At 43.0% G+C, this 14126-nt stretch overlaps 1 protein-coding gene and 1 pseudogene across 5 annotated transcripts in view; one reads left to right on the top strand and one right to left on the bottom strand.

Annotated features, from left to right (window-relative positions):
- The first annotated feature begins 688 nt into the window (after positions 1–688).
- On the top strand, positions 689–7113 carry LOC102822480 (annotated as a pseudogene). Its single transcript, XR_438752.1, has 5 exons — positions 689–915; positions 2767–2863; positions 4392–4520; positions 5916–6061; positions 6475–7113. The product of XR_438752.1 is annotated as an uncharacterized LOC102822480 (transcript).
- Positions 7114–13482: 6369 nt separating this feature from the next.
- Positions 13483–14126, bottom strand: part of CCDC117 (coiled-coil domain containing 117) — a 9954-nt gene continuing 9310 nt past the window's right edge. For all 4 annotated transcript variants that reach the window (XM_006869198.1, XM_006869200.1, XM_006869199.1 and 1 more), the window contains one exon: positions 13483–13720. In XM_006869198.1, the coding sequence (XP_006869260.1) occupies positions 13483–13720 (238 nt within the window). The remainder of the gene's footprint in view (positions 13721–14126) is intronic.

Genomic DNA, 14126 nt, shown 5'->3' with positions numbered 1-14126 from the left:
TGAGTCAGAACAGACTCTATGGCACTTAACAACAACGAGCTAAACTTGATTGTAGTGGGTTTCTGTGCTAAACTAAGTGTCAAATGGCCTCATTTCCCAATGGAACCTTTGATTTCAGGGCATTTCTCTCCAGACTTGTTTCTAATCCAAGATCCGATTCGATCTCTCTCGCGCTCTAGTTTCCGCTCCACTCTGGGCCTCAAGGGGCAAGCGAAATAAAATTGTGTCCGGCTAAAGTCAAAGTCTGTTTGTCTCAATACACATTGGTCAGGCAGGACATCTGTCGGTTTGGGATTTCTCGATCAGCCTGGGGAAAGGAAAATTGGGCTCAGCCGGACCTCTCCAGCGCGAGTGTCGGCTTGCCTCGACGGTTCCCGGTGGATCTGTGGGTACCCCGGGCCTCTGGGCCCCTGCCCTCCGTACCGTCCCCTCCTGTCACCGGGAGGCAGAGGCCCCGGACTCCCCCTGCCGGGGACAGTGGCCTCCAAGGAGAGCCTCCTCAGCCCCAGCCGCGGCCCCGCCCTGGTCCCACCCCCGCCTGGCCAGCCGGCCCAATGGACGCCGAGCTAGGTTGCGCGTCACATGACGCTGGCCAATCGCGGAGGGCCACGACCATAGAAAGGCTGGGTGTTGCAAGGGCGGCGCACTGGGCGGTGGCAGCGCGCACTCGCGGAGACTGGCTGTGGCCATGGTGGTGGTGGCAGCCGCGCCGAGCCCGGCCGCTGGGGCCCCCAAGATGCTGCTTCTGTCTAGCAAGCCCTCCCCGGTTGCCGCCGCCGCCGCCGCTGCCGCTGGGGCCCCGGCCGGCCGGGCCCTGCCGCTCATGGTTTCCGAGGCGGCGGGCGGGGAAACGCCCCAGGCGCGCAAGCGACAGCGCCTCACGCACTTGAGCCCGGAAGAGAAGGCGCTGCGGAGGTGGGCGCGGGCCCCGGGGGCGTAGGACCCGCGTCGACGCGGGGATTCGGGGGCTTGGGACTGGGTTACGATTGCGTCGCTTCACTCGGATACTCGCAGGGGACATGGCCGGTGCCAGCGTGGCGCGGGGCGGGGCGGGCAGGAAACCCGGCAGTGTCCGCCGTTGACGCCTTTTTTCGTCCTCCTTAGAGATGGACGAGCCTGGTGGCGCAGTGGGTTGGACGTTGCTGCCAACCTCAAGATAAGCAGTTCGAACCCACCAGTAACTCTTCAGGAGAAAGACGAGGCTCCTGTAAACATTGACAGCCTCGGAAATCTTAAGGGGTGCTTCTGCTCGGTCCTAAGGAGCTCTGGTAGCGTAGTGGTTATGAAACGGGCTGTGAACCGTAAGGTCAGCAGTTCGAAACTACCAGCCGCTCCACCGGAGAAAAATGAGGCTTTCTGCTTCTGTAAAGATTTATTGCCTCGGAAAACCTGTACAGGGTCGCTATGGGTCGGAACCGACTCGACACCACTTAAAAGCAACTACTCTGCCTTATAGCCTCGTGATGAGTCGGAATGGACTCCATGGCTGTGGGTTTTAAAGGTGGCCAGAATTGGGCACCAGGGCTCTAGGCCCTCTTACTGTGTGACCGCAGACCAGCCGCTCAGCCTCTCTGAATTGGGCTTCTCCACTGTAACGTGGGGGTGGATTCGCCTCTTCCTAGTTGATCTCCCTTTCTGGAAGGGCACAGAGCTGAAATGACAGAATTAGTGAAAGGGCCTTGAGCCCGCGGCATTTTGAATGGTGAAGCTCAGCATTCTTAAAATGGGACCTATGGGACCTATTTGTATTTCCTGAGGTGGTTGAGGAGATTAAAACTTGCATATTATATGCCTAATACTTGTTGGGTGCTGTGGAATCCTCACATAACAGAGTAGAACTGCCCTGTAGGGTTTTCTAGGCTATGATCTTTACAAGATTCTCAAGGGGGCAGATGGCCAAGACTTTCTTTTGAGGTACTGCTGTGTGGGATCCAACCTTTTGGTTAGCATCCCACGACGTAACCATACTTGTTGTTAAGGGCCACCAAGTCTGTTCAACTCAGAGACCCTGTATCCGGTTTCTGAGCAGTTGATGGGTTTGAACCACTGACCTTGTAGTTACCAGTCCAATGCTTATCCTGTAGTGTCACACAAAGACTCCTAGTGAGTACTTTTGTTGTTGTTGTTACATGCCATTGAGTGGTTCTGACTCATAGCAACCCTATATAAGGGTTTCCAAGGAGTGGCTGGTGAGTTTGAACTGCCAACCTTGTGGTTCAAACCAATTTTGCAGTCCAGTGCTGTATTGCCACACCACTGCTTAGCCCTCTGTCAATCCTAGTGACTTTTTTAATTATTGTGATTTATCAAAACCTCTTTGAGCTCAGCCATGGGGGTGGGGGTCTTACCTAGAATCTCGACTCTTATCCAAGTGGGATTTGGGGAGAAGGGATTATGTCATAGTGTGATGACAGCCCTCCTATATCTAATCAGTCCAGGTAGGGCACAGTTTAGGGAAAACTGGATTCAAGAAACAGCTGGGGCAAAGAAGGAGGGGGAGGAGGAACAGTTTCTTATGATGCAAGGTCAAAAGCTGTGTGTGTGCCCAGGCCAGGAAGAGACCAGGGGATGATGCAATATGAGCCATATGGGCAGAGGGCCGCGTATCTTGTTTTGTTTTGTTGAGGGAGGGAGCTGGGGGAATATTTTACCATTCATCTAGTTTAAACCACAAATTAAAATGAAAGCACCAGCTGGTCAAATTTTCGAATAGAGATAGAAATAAGGTCTGAGAGACTCAGTGTCGTGTGCTCCTTCTGTTCTCAGGAAACTGAAAAACAGAGTAGCAGCTCAGACCGCCAGAGACCGCAAGAAAGCGCGGATGACTGAGCTGGAACAACAAGTGGTGGATTTGGAAGAAGAGGTATGAATGCTGTAAGGCCAGACGGACTCTTAGCTTATATCCCTTGTAAATCCTTCCTTGGGGAATGTTCTGATACTTGCTTATTCCAAATTGTTTTAACTACAGTTGAGTGAATTGGAATCAACTCAACTGCCATGGGTTTGTTTTTGTAATTAAAAGTTAAGTAAATCAAGTATCTTAATAGGTTTATTGTTGAAATGGTAAAACTTACTGAAAGCACAATGATTTTAAGACAGACCCTCTGGCATTTGGTGCTGGATCTTTCTCAAAGGTTGTGAATTCAGTGACATTAATTGCATTTCACTATGTTACACAACTATCTCCAATACCCATTTTCAAGTGTTATTTCTTAATTAAACAGAAACTCAGTGATCCATAAGCAATGACTTCCCATTCATACTGTTTTAAAAGTTTATTATTAGATGGATTTTATAAGGAGTTTTGTTTGGTTTTATTTTTACTCCACTACTACCACTTCTGGTAGCATAGTGGTTACAAATCGGGCTGCGAACCTTAAGGTCAGCAGTTCAAAACTACCAGCTGTTCTGTGGGAGAAAGATGAAGCTTTCTGCTCCTGTAAAGATTTACAGCCCCGGAAACCCTGTACAGGGTCACTGTGAGTCAGAACCGACTCCATGGCACATAACAACAAACTGTTACTTCTGGAGTCTTGGTGTGGCACTATGGCTAATGCGTTAGACTGCAGTCGTTTGAACTATAAGATTGGTGGTTCAAGCTCACCAGCTGCACCTTAGAACCCTATACAGGGTTGCTATGGGTCGGAATTGACTCAACAGTATTTAACAACAGCTAGCACTTCTAGAAGCCCTGGTGTGGCGGTATAGAATAAGCACTGGATTGCTAACCACAAGGTTGGTGGTTCAAACCTACCAGCCACTCCTCAGAAACTCTTAAGTAGGGTCATTATGAGTTAGAACTGACTCAACAGCACTTAATAATAACTACCACTTCTGGAGTCCTGGTGTGGCGCTATAGGATCAGCACTGAACTACAAACCACAAGGTCAGCGGTTCAAACCCACTGGCTGTTCCTCAGAAACCCTTTACAGGGTTGCTGTGAGTTAGAATTGACTCAATAGCACACAACAACAAACAATTTATATTAAAACCCCAAATCACCTTTTACTGAGGCTGAAGTCCTGGTGTGGTGCTTCAGGTTAGTAACTGGACTGCAAGGTTGGTTTGAATCACAGGGTCAGCAGTTCACTCCAGCTGCACCTCAGAAACCCTATACAGAGTCACCATGAGTTGCTGGCACTTAACAGCAACAACATATTAGTAGGTGGAGGCATTGTGTTATTGATGACCGTCCTGCAAAATGCTATTTCTTAAGTAGCTTAGTTTTCATAGTTATGGACTGCCCTTCTAGTACCTACCACAGACAATTACATAAGCATGATTTCCTAGAAGTTAAGGAAAGAGAACCAATTGTAGTGAAACGATCACGTGAATTCAGAAGTAAAACAAATCAATTACTTTAATGTAGCCTCTTATGAACTTGCTTCCAGAACCAAAAACTTTTGCTAGAAAATCAGCTTTTGCGAGAGAAAACTCATGGCCTTATAGTCGAGAACCAGGAGTTAAGACAGCGCTTGGGGATGGATGCCCTGGTGAATGAAGATGAGGTGGAAACCAAGGTAACTCATGTCCTTTATTTTATTCATTATGTGAGAACCGGCTATAACATAACCACATGATTTTTAACATTCTGGAGCACTAATCACAAGTATTCTTGATACTATACTGTAGTTTTAAAACATTTCCATTAAGGCAAGGTTTCCTTTCTCTAACTAAGTACACTTATTCTATCTTCAAGTGTAAATAGTCCTAAGAATCCGAATACATGGCTAAGAACAAGTACCAAGAAATACAGAGAGCCAGCAAAATGGAATCATGCAGATATTAAGGAGAACTATAATGAGAGATGATCAGACTTTGAATATGACTAAAACTACAGCCGTTCTTTGATACACATGAATGAGTAGGGAACCGACTTTTTGTGACAGACACCTCTTTGATAAGCATGATGCATGTGTGAGTTTTAGTTTATTGTCGATGGTCAGTTCAGTGACAACCCGAGTGAAAGTCTAAGTTTGATAATAGCAGTTCTATTCTGTGAAGATAAGTGTTCAGGAAAAACTGGAAAAAATAAAAGATTTTTGGCTGAAATTTGCTGCAGAACTTTATTGAAAGTATGATTTAAAATATTGATCTGGTCTGGTCTGAATCTTTGCATCAGATGGGGAAAAAATCAGATAGGGAAAGTAACAGCGAAAAGTTAGTCTTGCAGTTGTTTTCTTAGCCATTCTTGAGGATGACTTTAAATGGAAATGGCAAAGGGAAAGATTGTTCTAAAAACTTGGTTTTCCACTTAGTCCAGTAGACTACGAGAATCTGTTTTCATGATCTTGAGATGAGAACTAGATGGTGCCTGACTACCACTGCCAATTGCTCTCAAAGGGATCACATCAAAAGTTCCTGGATAGAGTAGGAGAAAAATGTGGAACTCAAAACCATAAAAAAAAATGACCAGGCTTATTAGTCTGGTAAGACTAGTGAAAGCCCTGAGATTATGGCCCTTAGTCATCCTTCAAGTCTGGAAATAAACTCACCAGTATGGCTCAGTTTTCATCCAAACTATAGACAGGTCTGTAAGGGGAACAATAAAAATAAATAGCATTAACCCAGGACAAAGTTTAGAAGGGATAGGAAAGAAGGGTTTAGAAATAGGAAACACAGGAAGTGGTGGGATAAGTGGTTATATTGAGGGGATTGTAGTCAGTGAGATGAAACAAAAATGTGTCTGAATTGTTAAATGGAATACACTGTAAATCCTCAGCCAATTCACATTACAAAGTTTTTTTTTAATGACAGCTCCATACAATAAAATGGGTGAATCATAAAAAGTTTTAAAAAGAAAAATAAATTGCTTTCTAGCTTTCTTCAAAGTTGAGAATCATGACTGCCTGGCTAGCATTTTCTGCAAGACTAGTGGCTGTTCAGCTGTTTATCATTTCCATCTTTTCTCCTAGGGGAATGGAGTGAGGCCGGTGGCCGGGTCTGCTGAGTCCGCAGCACTCAGACTACGTGCACCTCTGCAGCAGGTGCAGGCCCAGTTGTCACCCCTCCAGAACATCTCCCAGTGGATTCTGATGGTGTGGACTCTTCAGACTCTGAGGTAAGGATCCTTATGAATTGTTAGAGCTGTGTAACTAGTTACAGCCACCATGAGGGCAGAGAAAGATGGTTTTGGTGAGGTTCAAGGGGAGCATTAAATGCATTCCTCTTTCCAGGTAATTTGGGACATAGAGGTGTGGATAAATGGGCTTGATTGTCGTTGTTGGTTCCAACCCATAGTGACCCTGTATAGGTTTGTGTGAGGAGCGGCTGGTAAGCTTGAACCACTGACCTTGTAGTTCAAACCTACTTTGCAGTCCAGCACATTAATCCATAGCGCCATGCCAGGATTGGTCATCCTGTGACCATCAGAGTGATTCATTGACATTAGGAAACCTAATACACCAAGTGTTCTAGGTGCATCATCAAGTGCATCCTGATTGTGAGACTCAATTTATTTTTTGCTTCTTGCAGTCTGATATCCTTTTGGGCATTCTGGACGACATGGACCCCATCATGTTCTTCAGATATCTTTCCCCAGAATCAGCCAGCCTGGAGGAGCTCCCAGAAGTCTACCCAGAAGGACCTAGTTCCTTACCCACCTCCCCTTCTCCATCACTGGGGACGCCATCAGCCAAGCTGGAAGCCATTAATGAACTCATTCGTTTTGACCACGTATATACCAAGCCCCTAGTCTTAGAGGTGCCCTCTGAGACAGAGAGCCAAGCGAGCGTGGTAGTGAAAACTGAGGAAGCACCTCTCAGCCCCTCAGAGAAAGATCATCAGGAATTCACCATCTTGGTGAAGGAAGAACTTGTAGAAGATGACTTCAATCCAGAGCTGAGTATGTCAAATCTCCTCTCATCTAGTCACTGCCTGAAGCCATCTTCCTGCCTGCTGGACACCTACAGTGACTGTGGCTATGAGGGTTCCCCCTCCCCTTTCAGCACCATGTCCTCTCCACTTGGTGTAGACCATTCTTGGGAGGACACATTTGCCAGTGAGCTATTTCCCCAGCTAATTAGTGTCTAGCAATTTGATCCAACACTATTGCCCTTTCCCTTGCATATTAACATCACTGCCTGGAGAATGACCCAGAAGCCTGTATGTGCTCAAAACTCCCAAGTAAAAGGATACCATCTTAGAGAATTCCTCTAAAGTCTATTCAAACCTCATAGATGACCCCAAGTATTGTCTTTTGACATCCAGCCAGTCCAAGGTACTCAATCCAAGGTAATTATTATATTACAAATAATTCTGAACTACAGCTTTTGGGCTTGCATCTTTATACTAGTGGCATTACCCTAAAATAAGATGAACCAGATATTAAGATGTAAGGGTCACCCGACGAGTTCTTAAAGTAGACATGAGATTTGTGAATGGCTCTTCATTTCTCCCATGAGCATCCCAGGCTTGCCTCCAAGTTTAGGACCTTTACCTGAGGGGGCTAACTTTTCCCTCATGTACAGTCCAAGTAAAGATCAAGAATCTTGTAAAATTATAGAAATTTACTATGTAAATGCTTGATAAGTTTTCCCTGCTACCGTAGCTTTTGGAGGTGCTTTCGCCTTTTATTTAAAACTACCTGTGCAATTAAAAAGTGCAATGCAGTTTCTTTGTTCTTTTTAGTCCTCCTGGGGCCCTAAGTCAGTGTTTTCTCTGAACGTTTCTATTCTTTGCTGTGGTGGTAATAACCTATCAAATTTTAGGGAGCATGCTTACTACAGTGAATGCAGGTTTTTTTCCCTCTTCATTACTACCTCGTGCAATTCCTGGCTATGATAATCTACTCTTGGAGCAGGTACTATATTTCTGAGTTTCTTTACCCCAAAAAAACAAAACTGACCAAAATCACAGTTAAGTGACAGCTATGTGCAAAACTAAGTCAACCTGACCCAGAGTTATAACCTGTAACTACTACTGATTTGCTATGCTGTTAAGTGCCATAGACTAAATTCCGACTCATAGTGACCCTGTATAGTTTCCAAGAAGCAGCTGGTGGGTTTGAACCACTGACCTTGCATTCTGGTGCATTATCCTACAGCACCACATCTTATAAAATGGTAGAGAAGGGCATGCCATTGAATACTAGGATTCTCTTGTCATTATGTAAGGATTAAAAGAATTTTCTAGATTCATACCCTCTGGGTTCAACTCTACCACTGGCTAGTCAGATAACCCTAGGTACATAATACACTTTTAAGTACTTTAGTATACGCCAGACACTATGCTAAGTGCTTGAAAGTTAGCTGTTTCCCCCTAATCTACTTTGAAAGGGATTAAATCTAAATTACCTAAATATAGAGGCTAACCTCATTTTATCAAGAGTGGGTCTTTACATTGAAAATCCTTTTCAGAGAGTATAGGACTTCCCTCATTTAAATTTTACCTATGCCAGCAGATGAAGTTCTTCTAAGTCAACATAGCATTGAAATGGCTTTATTTCCATTTGCTAACAAACTAATGGAGCTCTGGTAGCGTAATGGTTACGAACCATGCTGCAAACCTCAAGGTCAGCAGTTTGAAACTACCAGCTGTTACGTGGGAGAAAGATGAGGCTTTCTGCTTCCATAAAGATTTATAGCCTCAGAAACCCTGTGCAGGTTCGCTATGAGTTGGAACTGACTCCACGGCACATAACCACCACCACCAAACAACCTGAGGAGAGGCCAGTGTGAATGAACACATGAAAAGAGGCAAGATGCAAGAACCCCAAGCAGCAAGCAATCTTACCACTTCAAGTTAAGTGATGTTGAGTCTGTTCTGACTTATAGCAACCCTGTAGTTTCCGAGGAGCAGCTGATGAGTTTGAACCACCAACCTTGTAGTTCAAACTGACCTCATGGACGAAGGCTTACCCTACAGTGCCACACCAGGATTCTTTCAAGTACAAGGGAACAAATATGCTGTGGAGACAGCCAAAGCCCACAAGCAGACCTGAAGTTGTTAAATGAAGTCTAGTCAGTTCTACTTGTAGTGACCCTCTATAGGGTTTCTGAGGCTATAAATCTTTATGGAAGCAGAACAGCTGGTGGGTTTGAACTGCCGACCTTGCAGTTAGCATTCCAGTGCTTATCCCAGAAAACCACCGTAACTCTTATCTGAAGCTAAGACCATCTAGTGCCCAGTGCTGAGTTCTCATATCACAACGTATGGACTGCCTTCAGCTGTTTCTATGACTGAGCTTATCTCCCTTGTGCCCCATGATGTTCTGGAACTGAACATCCATTTGGAGCCTATATAAACCATTTGAGATTACAGGCACATAGCACCCCCATTTGAATAGCAAAGCAGGAGATCTGGTGGCAAACTGGTTAACGCAATGGTTTGGACCTGCCACACTCTTTAGGAAAAAGATCAACAGCCTTGGAAACCATATGGGGTGGCTCTCCTCTGTCCTGGAGGGTCCCTGAGGGAGAATCAACTCAATGGCAGTGGGTTTGGTTTTGGGGTTGTGACAGTACAAACATCTGGGAGCTACGGTTCACGTAATCTATATTCAGTGACATCATGAAAGAGGCAGCTGTCCTCGCAGAAACCACACAGAACATAGCTAACCAGTGTAGATTCAGGTCTTTCATTTCCTGTACAGATGGGTGGCAATTATTAAGCACTATGCTCTGCCCTGAAAAAACACCTGCTATTAAAGGGCATTTTCATATTGAAACACAAAATCCAATGGTTACAACTAAACATCAAGATATTTTGCCAAAAAATTAAAGCAAGCTTTCTAATGAGTGTGCCTTAATATTCCACAATTGAGTGCAAAGATTCAGATGCCAATATGCCCACACTATTTCCCTGGGTCTCATGATTTTCTCCTAGCCATCCTATGAGAGCAGGGACAGGGCTGCAAGATCATGCTGCCACTCCCAGTCTTTAGAGGTATCAGTTAAATTGTAGTCTTCAAAGAATCAAATCTTTACCAGTGACTTCCAAGGTTCACTAAGGGACAGTAAACTAGCTTGACTATGTTGTTGGAGCTGTAATAAAAAAAAATTCTTACACCTCACTTTTATCTCCAAAATGCCACGTTATGAGGATCCAAGAAATTAATGATGTTAGAAGATTTGAGCTAATCTACACTCTGCCTGAAAATATTTTCCTGATTAATGATTTCAAGGAAGTTCAAATGACTAACCACATGCATTACTACAAAGACTTTGTAGAGTGGCAAGAACATGGGAGTCAGATTATACTACTAAATGCCCTTCTCAATAGCCTTTAGATTCCAAATGTAAAAAATTTTAAAATGAGTGAGATAACTATGTCTTTAGTGATACTCAAATTCTGGCTAAAAACACATCAGTATTCTGTTTTCTTTAATTGCAGCCCACATTTCACTCTCACTGCCCAACAAATCAGGGAGTCCCATCTATCACAAACATGGTTATGAATATGCAGGCAACACTGCCACCCTGTGACCTGTGGGCTCAAGAACATGGTGTAACTTCCGATTCCTCATCTTCCTGTTCCCAGTCCACCTCTGAATGCTATGCCCTTTTCAGTGGCATGCAGACCATTTCTGAAGACACCACTGCATCTTCTGACAAATCAACAGCAGGGGCTTGCCCGTAGTGAAGGGCATCCTGTGGACTTTAGAATGGCAAACAGTCCTATTTTTGAAAAAGCAAATTTTTAATTTACCTTCGACCTAACATAACCATCTCTTAGGATACATTTAAATAAATCCATCACTCATATGAGTACTACTTGTAACTGCCAATTTAGAAGCAAGCAGAGGTATCCAATTTACTAAATGAATTATCTCCCAAAGTCCAAAACACTTCAGAAGTTTTATTCAAAATGATAAAATACAGAAACACCAGGTTCTCAGATGAATAGTAAAATGGACAGCATCTTCCAGAACATTCCTATGACTGCATCATTCTTATCACTATTAAGAAACAAAACCAAACCAAGTTCCAGATCCAAAATAACAAAATTAATTTGCTGGTAAACATTTTTCTCATGTTCCAGCTCTCACTCTTATTTTTCCGAAATTTGACATTTGTAACTTCAAGAATAGCTTGGTTTTTAATTTAATTAGTATTTGTGAGAACCAGTTTTGCTTTATAGTAATAAAAAAACAACAACAAAATAACACACACACACACACATACACACCCTACTCAAACTTAGAGAAAATATACATTTGTTCATTAAAGCTCACCTGCTTTAGATCATTTTTTCTCTTCACACATTAGCATAGTAAGCCAATGTCTGATCCATGCTGTAAAAGCTGTATCCAATGAAACAGACTTGGAAAGAAAAGGTTAGGGTAAAAGCAAAACCTGTGTGCTATGAGAGAAAAACAAGCAGAGACATCAGGACTATGGACACAGCTCCGTGGAGACGGTACCACAAGATGAAGAAAACAACCTTTGTATAAACATATGTAAGAAGATAAAATTTTCAGAAAGGAGCACTACATATCCACTTTCCTACAGAAATAAATATGTCAGATAACTTGACTCCTGAAATGAATTTGGTTTGGATTGTAATGAACAGAACCTTGGATCTCTTGTATGAGACTATCTACCAATAGTGCCAGAGCCTTGTATGAGGCCCTTCTCTCCATCATATAGACCTTTGATCAGAGGCCTGCCCAATAATTCCTACAGAAGACAATCACAGTCGTGTTGTGGGTCCTTCTTTGGAAATCTATCATCTCAACTTCCACCCTAACACTGGGAGCTAACTCCCAACTCCGGATAGTCACGTCACGGTTTTCAGTTGTGCTAGAATAAACTGCTTAGCATGGAGACTTCTTTTAAGGCTACATACTTCACAAGTTGGTCCCATTAAACAATATCCACAAGGCAAGAGTTTTTCTAATGGCATGAATCAAAATGTACACATTTCAACAGAATACAGTTTACATTCATCTCTGAGTCTGAGATTAAGAAACGATTAGCTGGTTTCCAACTGGTTGCAATACTGGTTTGAAGTTTGTGTCATTTTACTGTGTAGACATTAAATACTTTGTTTAAATATTAAACATTCAATCTTTTCCTGACTATCCAGACAGAAATAGAAGAAAGTAAGAACAACAGGCCAAGAGAAGGAACAAGTCTGATGAAGAGACTCATCACTGACTCTTAAGCCACGTGGAACACATGGGAAGGGATTTCAGCATGAGTTTCAAAGCTGCCTGGGAGCTGTTTTCTAAACTTCCCCTCTACTTGGCATACACACTTTTTATTTCCTACACAAAGTATCCGATTCCTACAAAGGGGCAAGAAACCCCAAAAATAAATGAAAACAAAAAGAACTGGAGTGGTCTCTTGTGTGATGAGCGGGTCAGTATTAGACTCATTTAGAAGTTCTAATAAGCAGTAAAGAAATTACCATTTTACTTTGGACTGAGTCTTTTGCCACAAAGAAGAACTCTTCCTGAGAAATAAAAAACTTCAATCAGTCCTGGTAATCCCTGAAGGACATTGGACACCTTGAGCCTGGTTTGGGTATTCAAGAAGTGAAGGTGCTCTGCTAGCAGAAAGCAATTTTCTACTAACTTTTAGTCTGACTGCACCATAGTTTAAGCACCAGGCAAATTGGCTGTTGCAGTTAATCTCAATGTTACTTGCCTATGTGTTCTCAGTTAATTGTTCATTCTATTTTCTAAATTCAGATAAAACATACAAACAAAACCCAAACAATTTGCTAATACAAGTACCACCTTTTTTTTTTTTTCATTCCAGAAAGTAGCCATTCTGGGTTTCACTGCATAGCACTTCCCTAGGATGAACTAAGGGATGCTTCTCCCCAGCCACTTTGTACTTTCTTACCTCAATATCTTAACTCAAAGTGACTTAGATTGTAAACATTCCTGAATAACCAGGCTGTCAATTATGCAAGGCAACCAAGGAACAACAGTAGGCCAAGGCAATTGAACTTGGAAAGAAAAACCTTTTCTTTGCATCATCACCACGTCTTCAGAGGTGAAGTGGTAAGCCACATGCTACTGGATATTTAACTGAGAGAGACTGAGCTGATAACGAACACTGGGCCTTCCGTCCAACTTCTAATAGGCTTAAGCTACTGCTTTCCTTCTTCTACAGAGCTATTCACATACTGGACTCTTGATGCAACTGTCAGCTGTGGTAGGAGCGGTCTCCTTTCCTAATGCAACTTTTTTTAACTTGAGGAAATTAGTCTCAGAGGATCTGAATGGTTTTAACAATGTAATCAGTGGCTAAAGTTACCCTGACCCATACAGCTTCTATACTTGCCTATGTAGAGGGTGACAGCTCTCTTAATAAGACCCTAGAAAATGGTTTTTCCCTGGAGAAAAGCTTCCTTGGCAAAAAGTTGACTTCAATAAATGGCTACCCAAAGTGAAAAGTTCCATCCTGCATCACCTGTGATGTTATCACACCTGTTTTATACAACCTTCAAGTTCCTGTACTATGCAAGTAGGCTCATGGCGAAACACAAGAACCTTCTAAAATCTGACAACTTTACTGTAGAAAACGGTTTCTAGAGTTCCATCTCTTCTTCTGTGCAAGCAGCCGTCTCCAGACTATTATAAAGAGGCACCCCTGTTTGCTGTGGTTCCAAGAACAGTTCAGTCCTCTGTGCGAAGGCAGGGCCAACAGCTGCATGCTTAGCCTGGCTTGCTCCTGTGTAGTTCTTAGCATTAGCAGATGGCTTTGGCTTATCACAAAGGAGTTCAGGGAGAGGTTTCCAGAGAACAAGCTCCATGGAAGGACGGCTCCTAAGACATAAAATAGAGATTTTTATAAAAATGTATTTTTAGGACATAGGAAAAAAAGATGAGTGCTGAAAGCTAGTGTTTGTTACTTAATGCCTTAAGGGTTAAGAAGTGATGACAATCCAAGTGGATCTTTAGAAAGGTCATTCAAAGTTCTGGATGGAATTCTGTAACTAAACCAAATAACTTTCTTGATGCTATGATTAGAAGGAACATAACATCCAACGTATACATATTTTTAAAAGATGGTCAATATTAGTAGAGGTGGGTTACTAACTTGTCTTAAATCCTAAGTGAAAATGAAGCACTGGGTAAACACATTCAAAGTATTTCAGTTCTTGTTGCCTTTTACCTGGTATGTATCAGGTAAATGTGTTTATAAATATTTGGATGAAGGAAATTAATCACA

The sequence above is a fragment of the Chrysochloris asiatica genome, unplaced genomic scaffold (genome assembly GCF_000296735.1).
Source record: "Chrysochloris asiatica unplaced genomic scaffold, ChrAsi1.0 scaffold00128, whole genome shotgun sequence".
Taxonomy (NCBI): domain Eukaryota; kingdom Metazoa; phylum Chordata; class Mammalia; order Afrosoricida; family Chrysochloridae; genus Chrysochloris; species Chrysochloris asiatica.
This window is presented reverse-complemented; position numbering and strand designations above follow the sequence as displayed.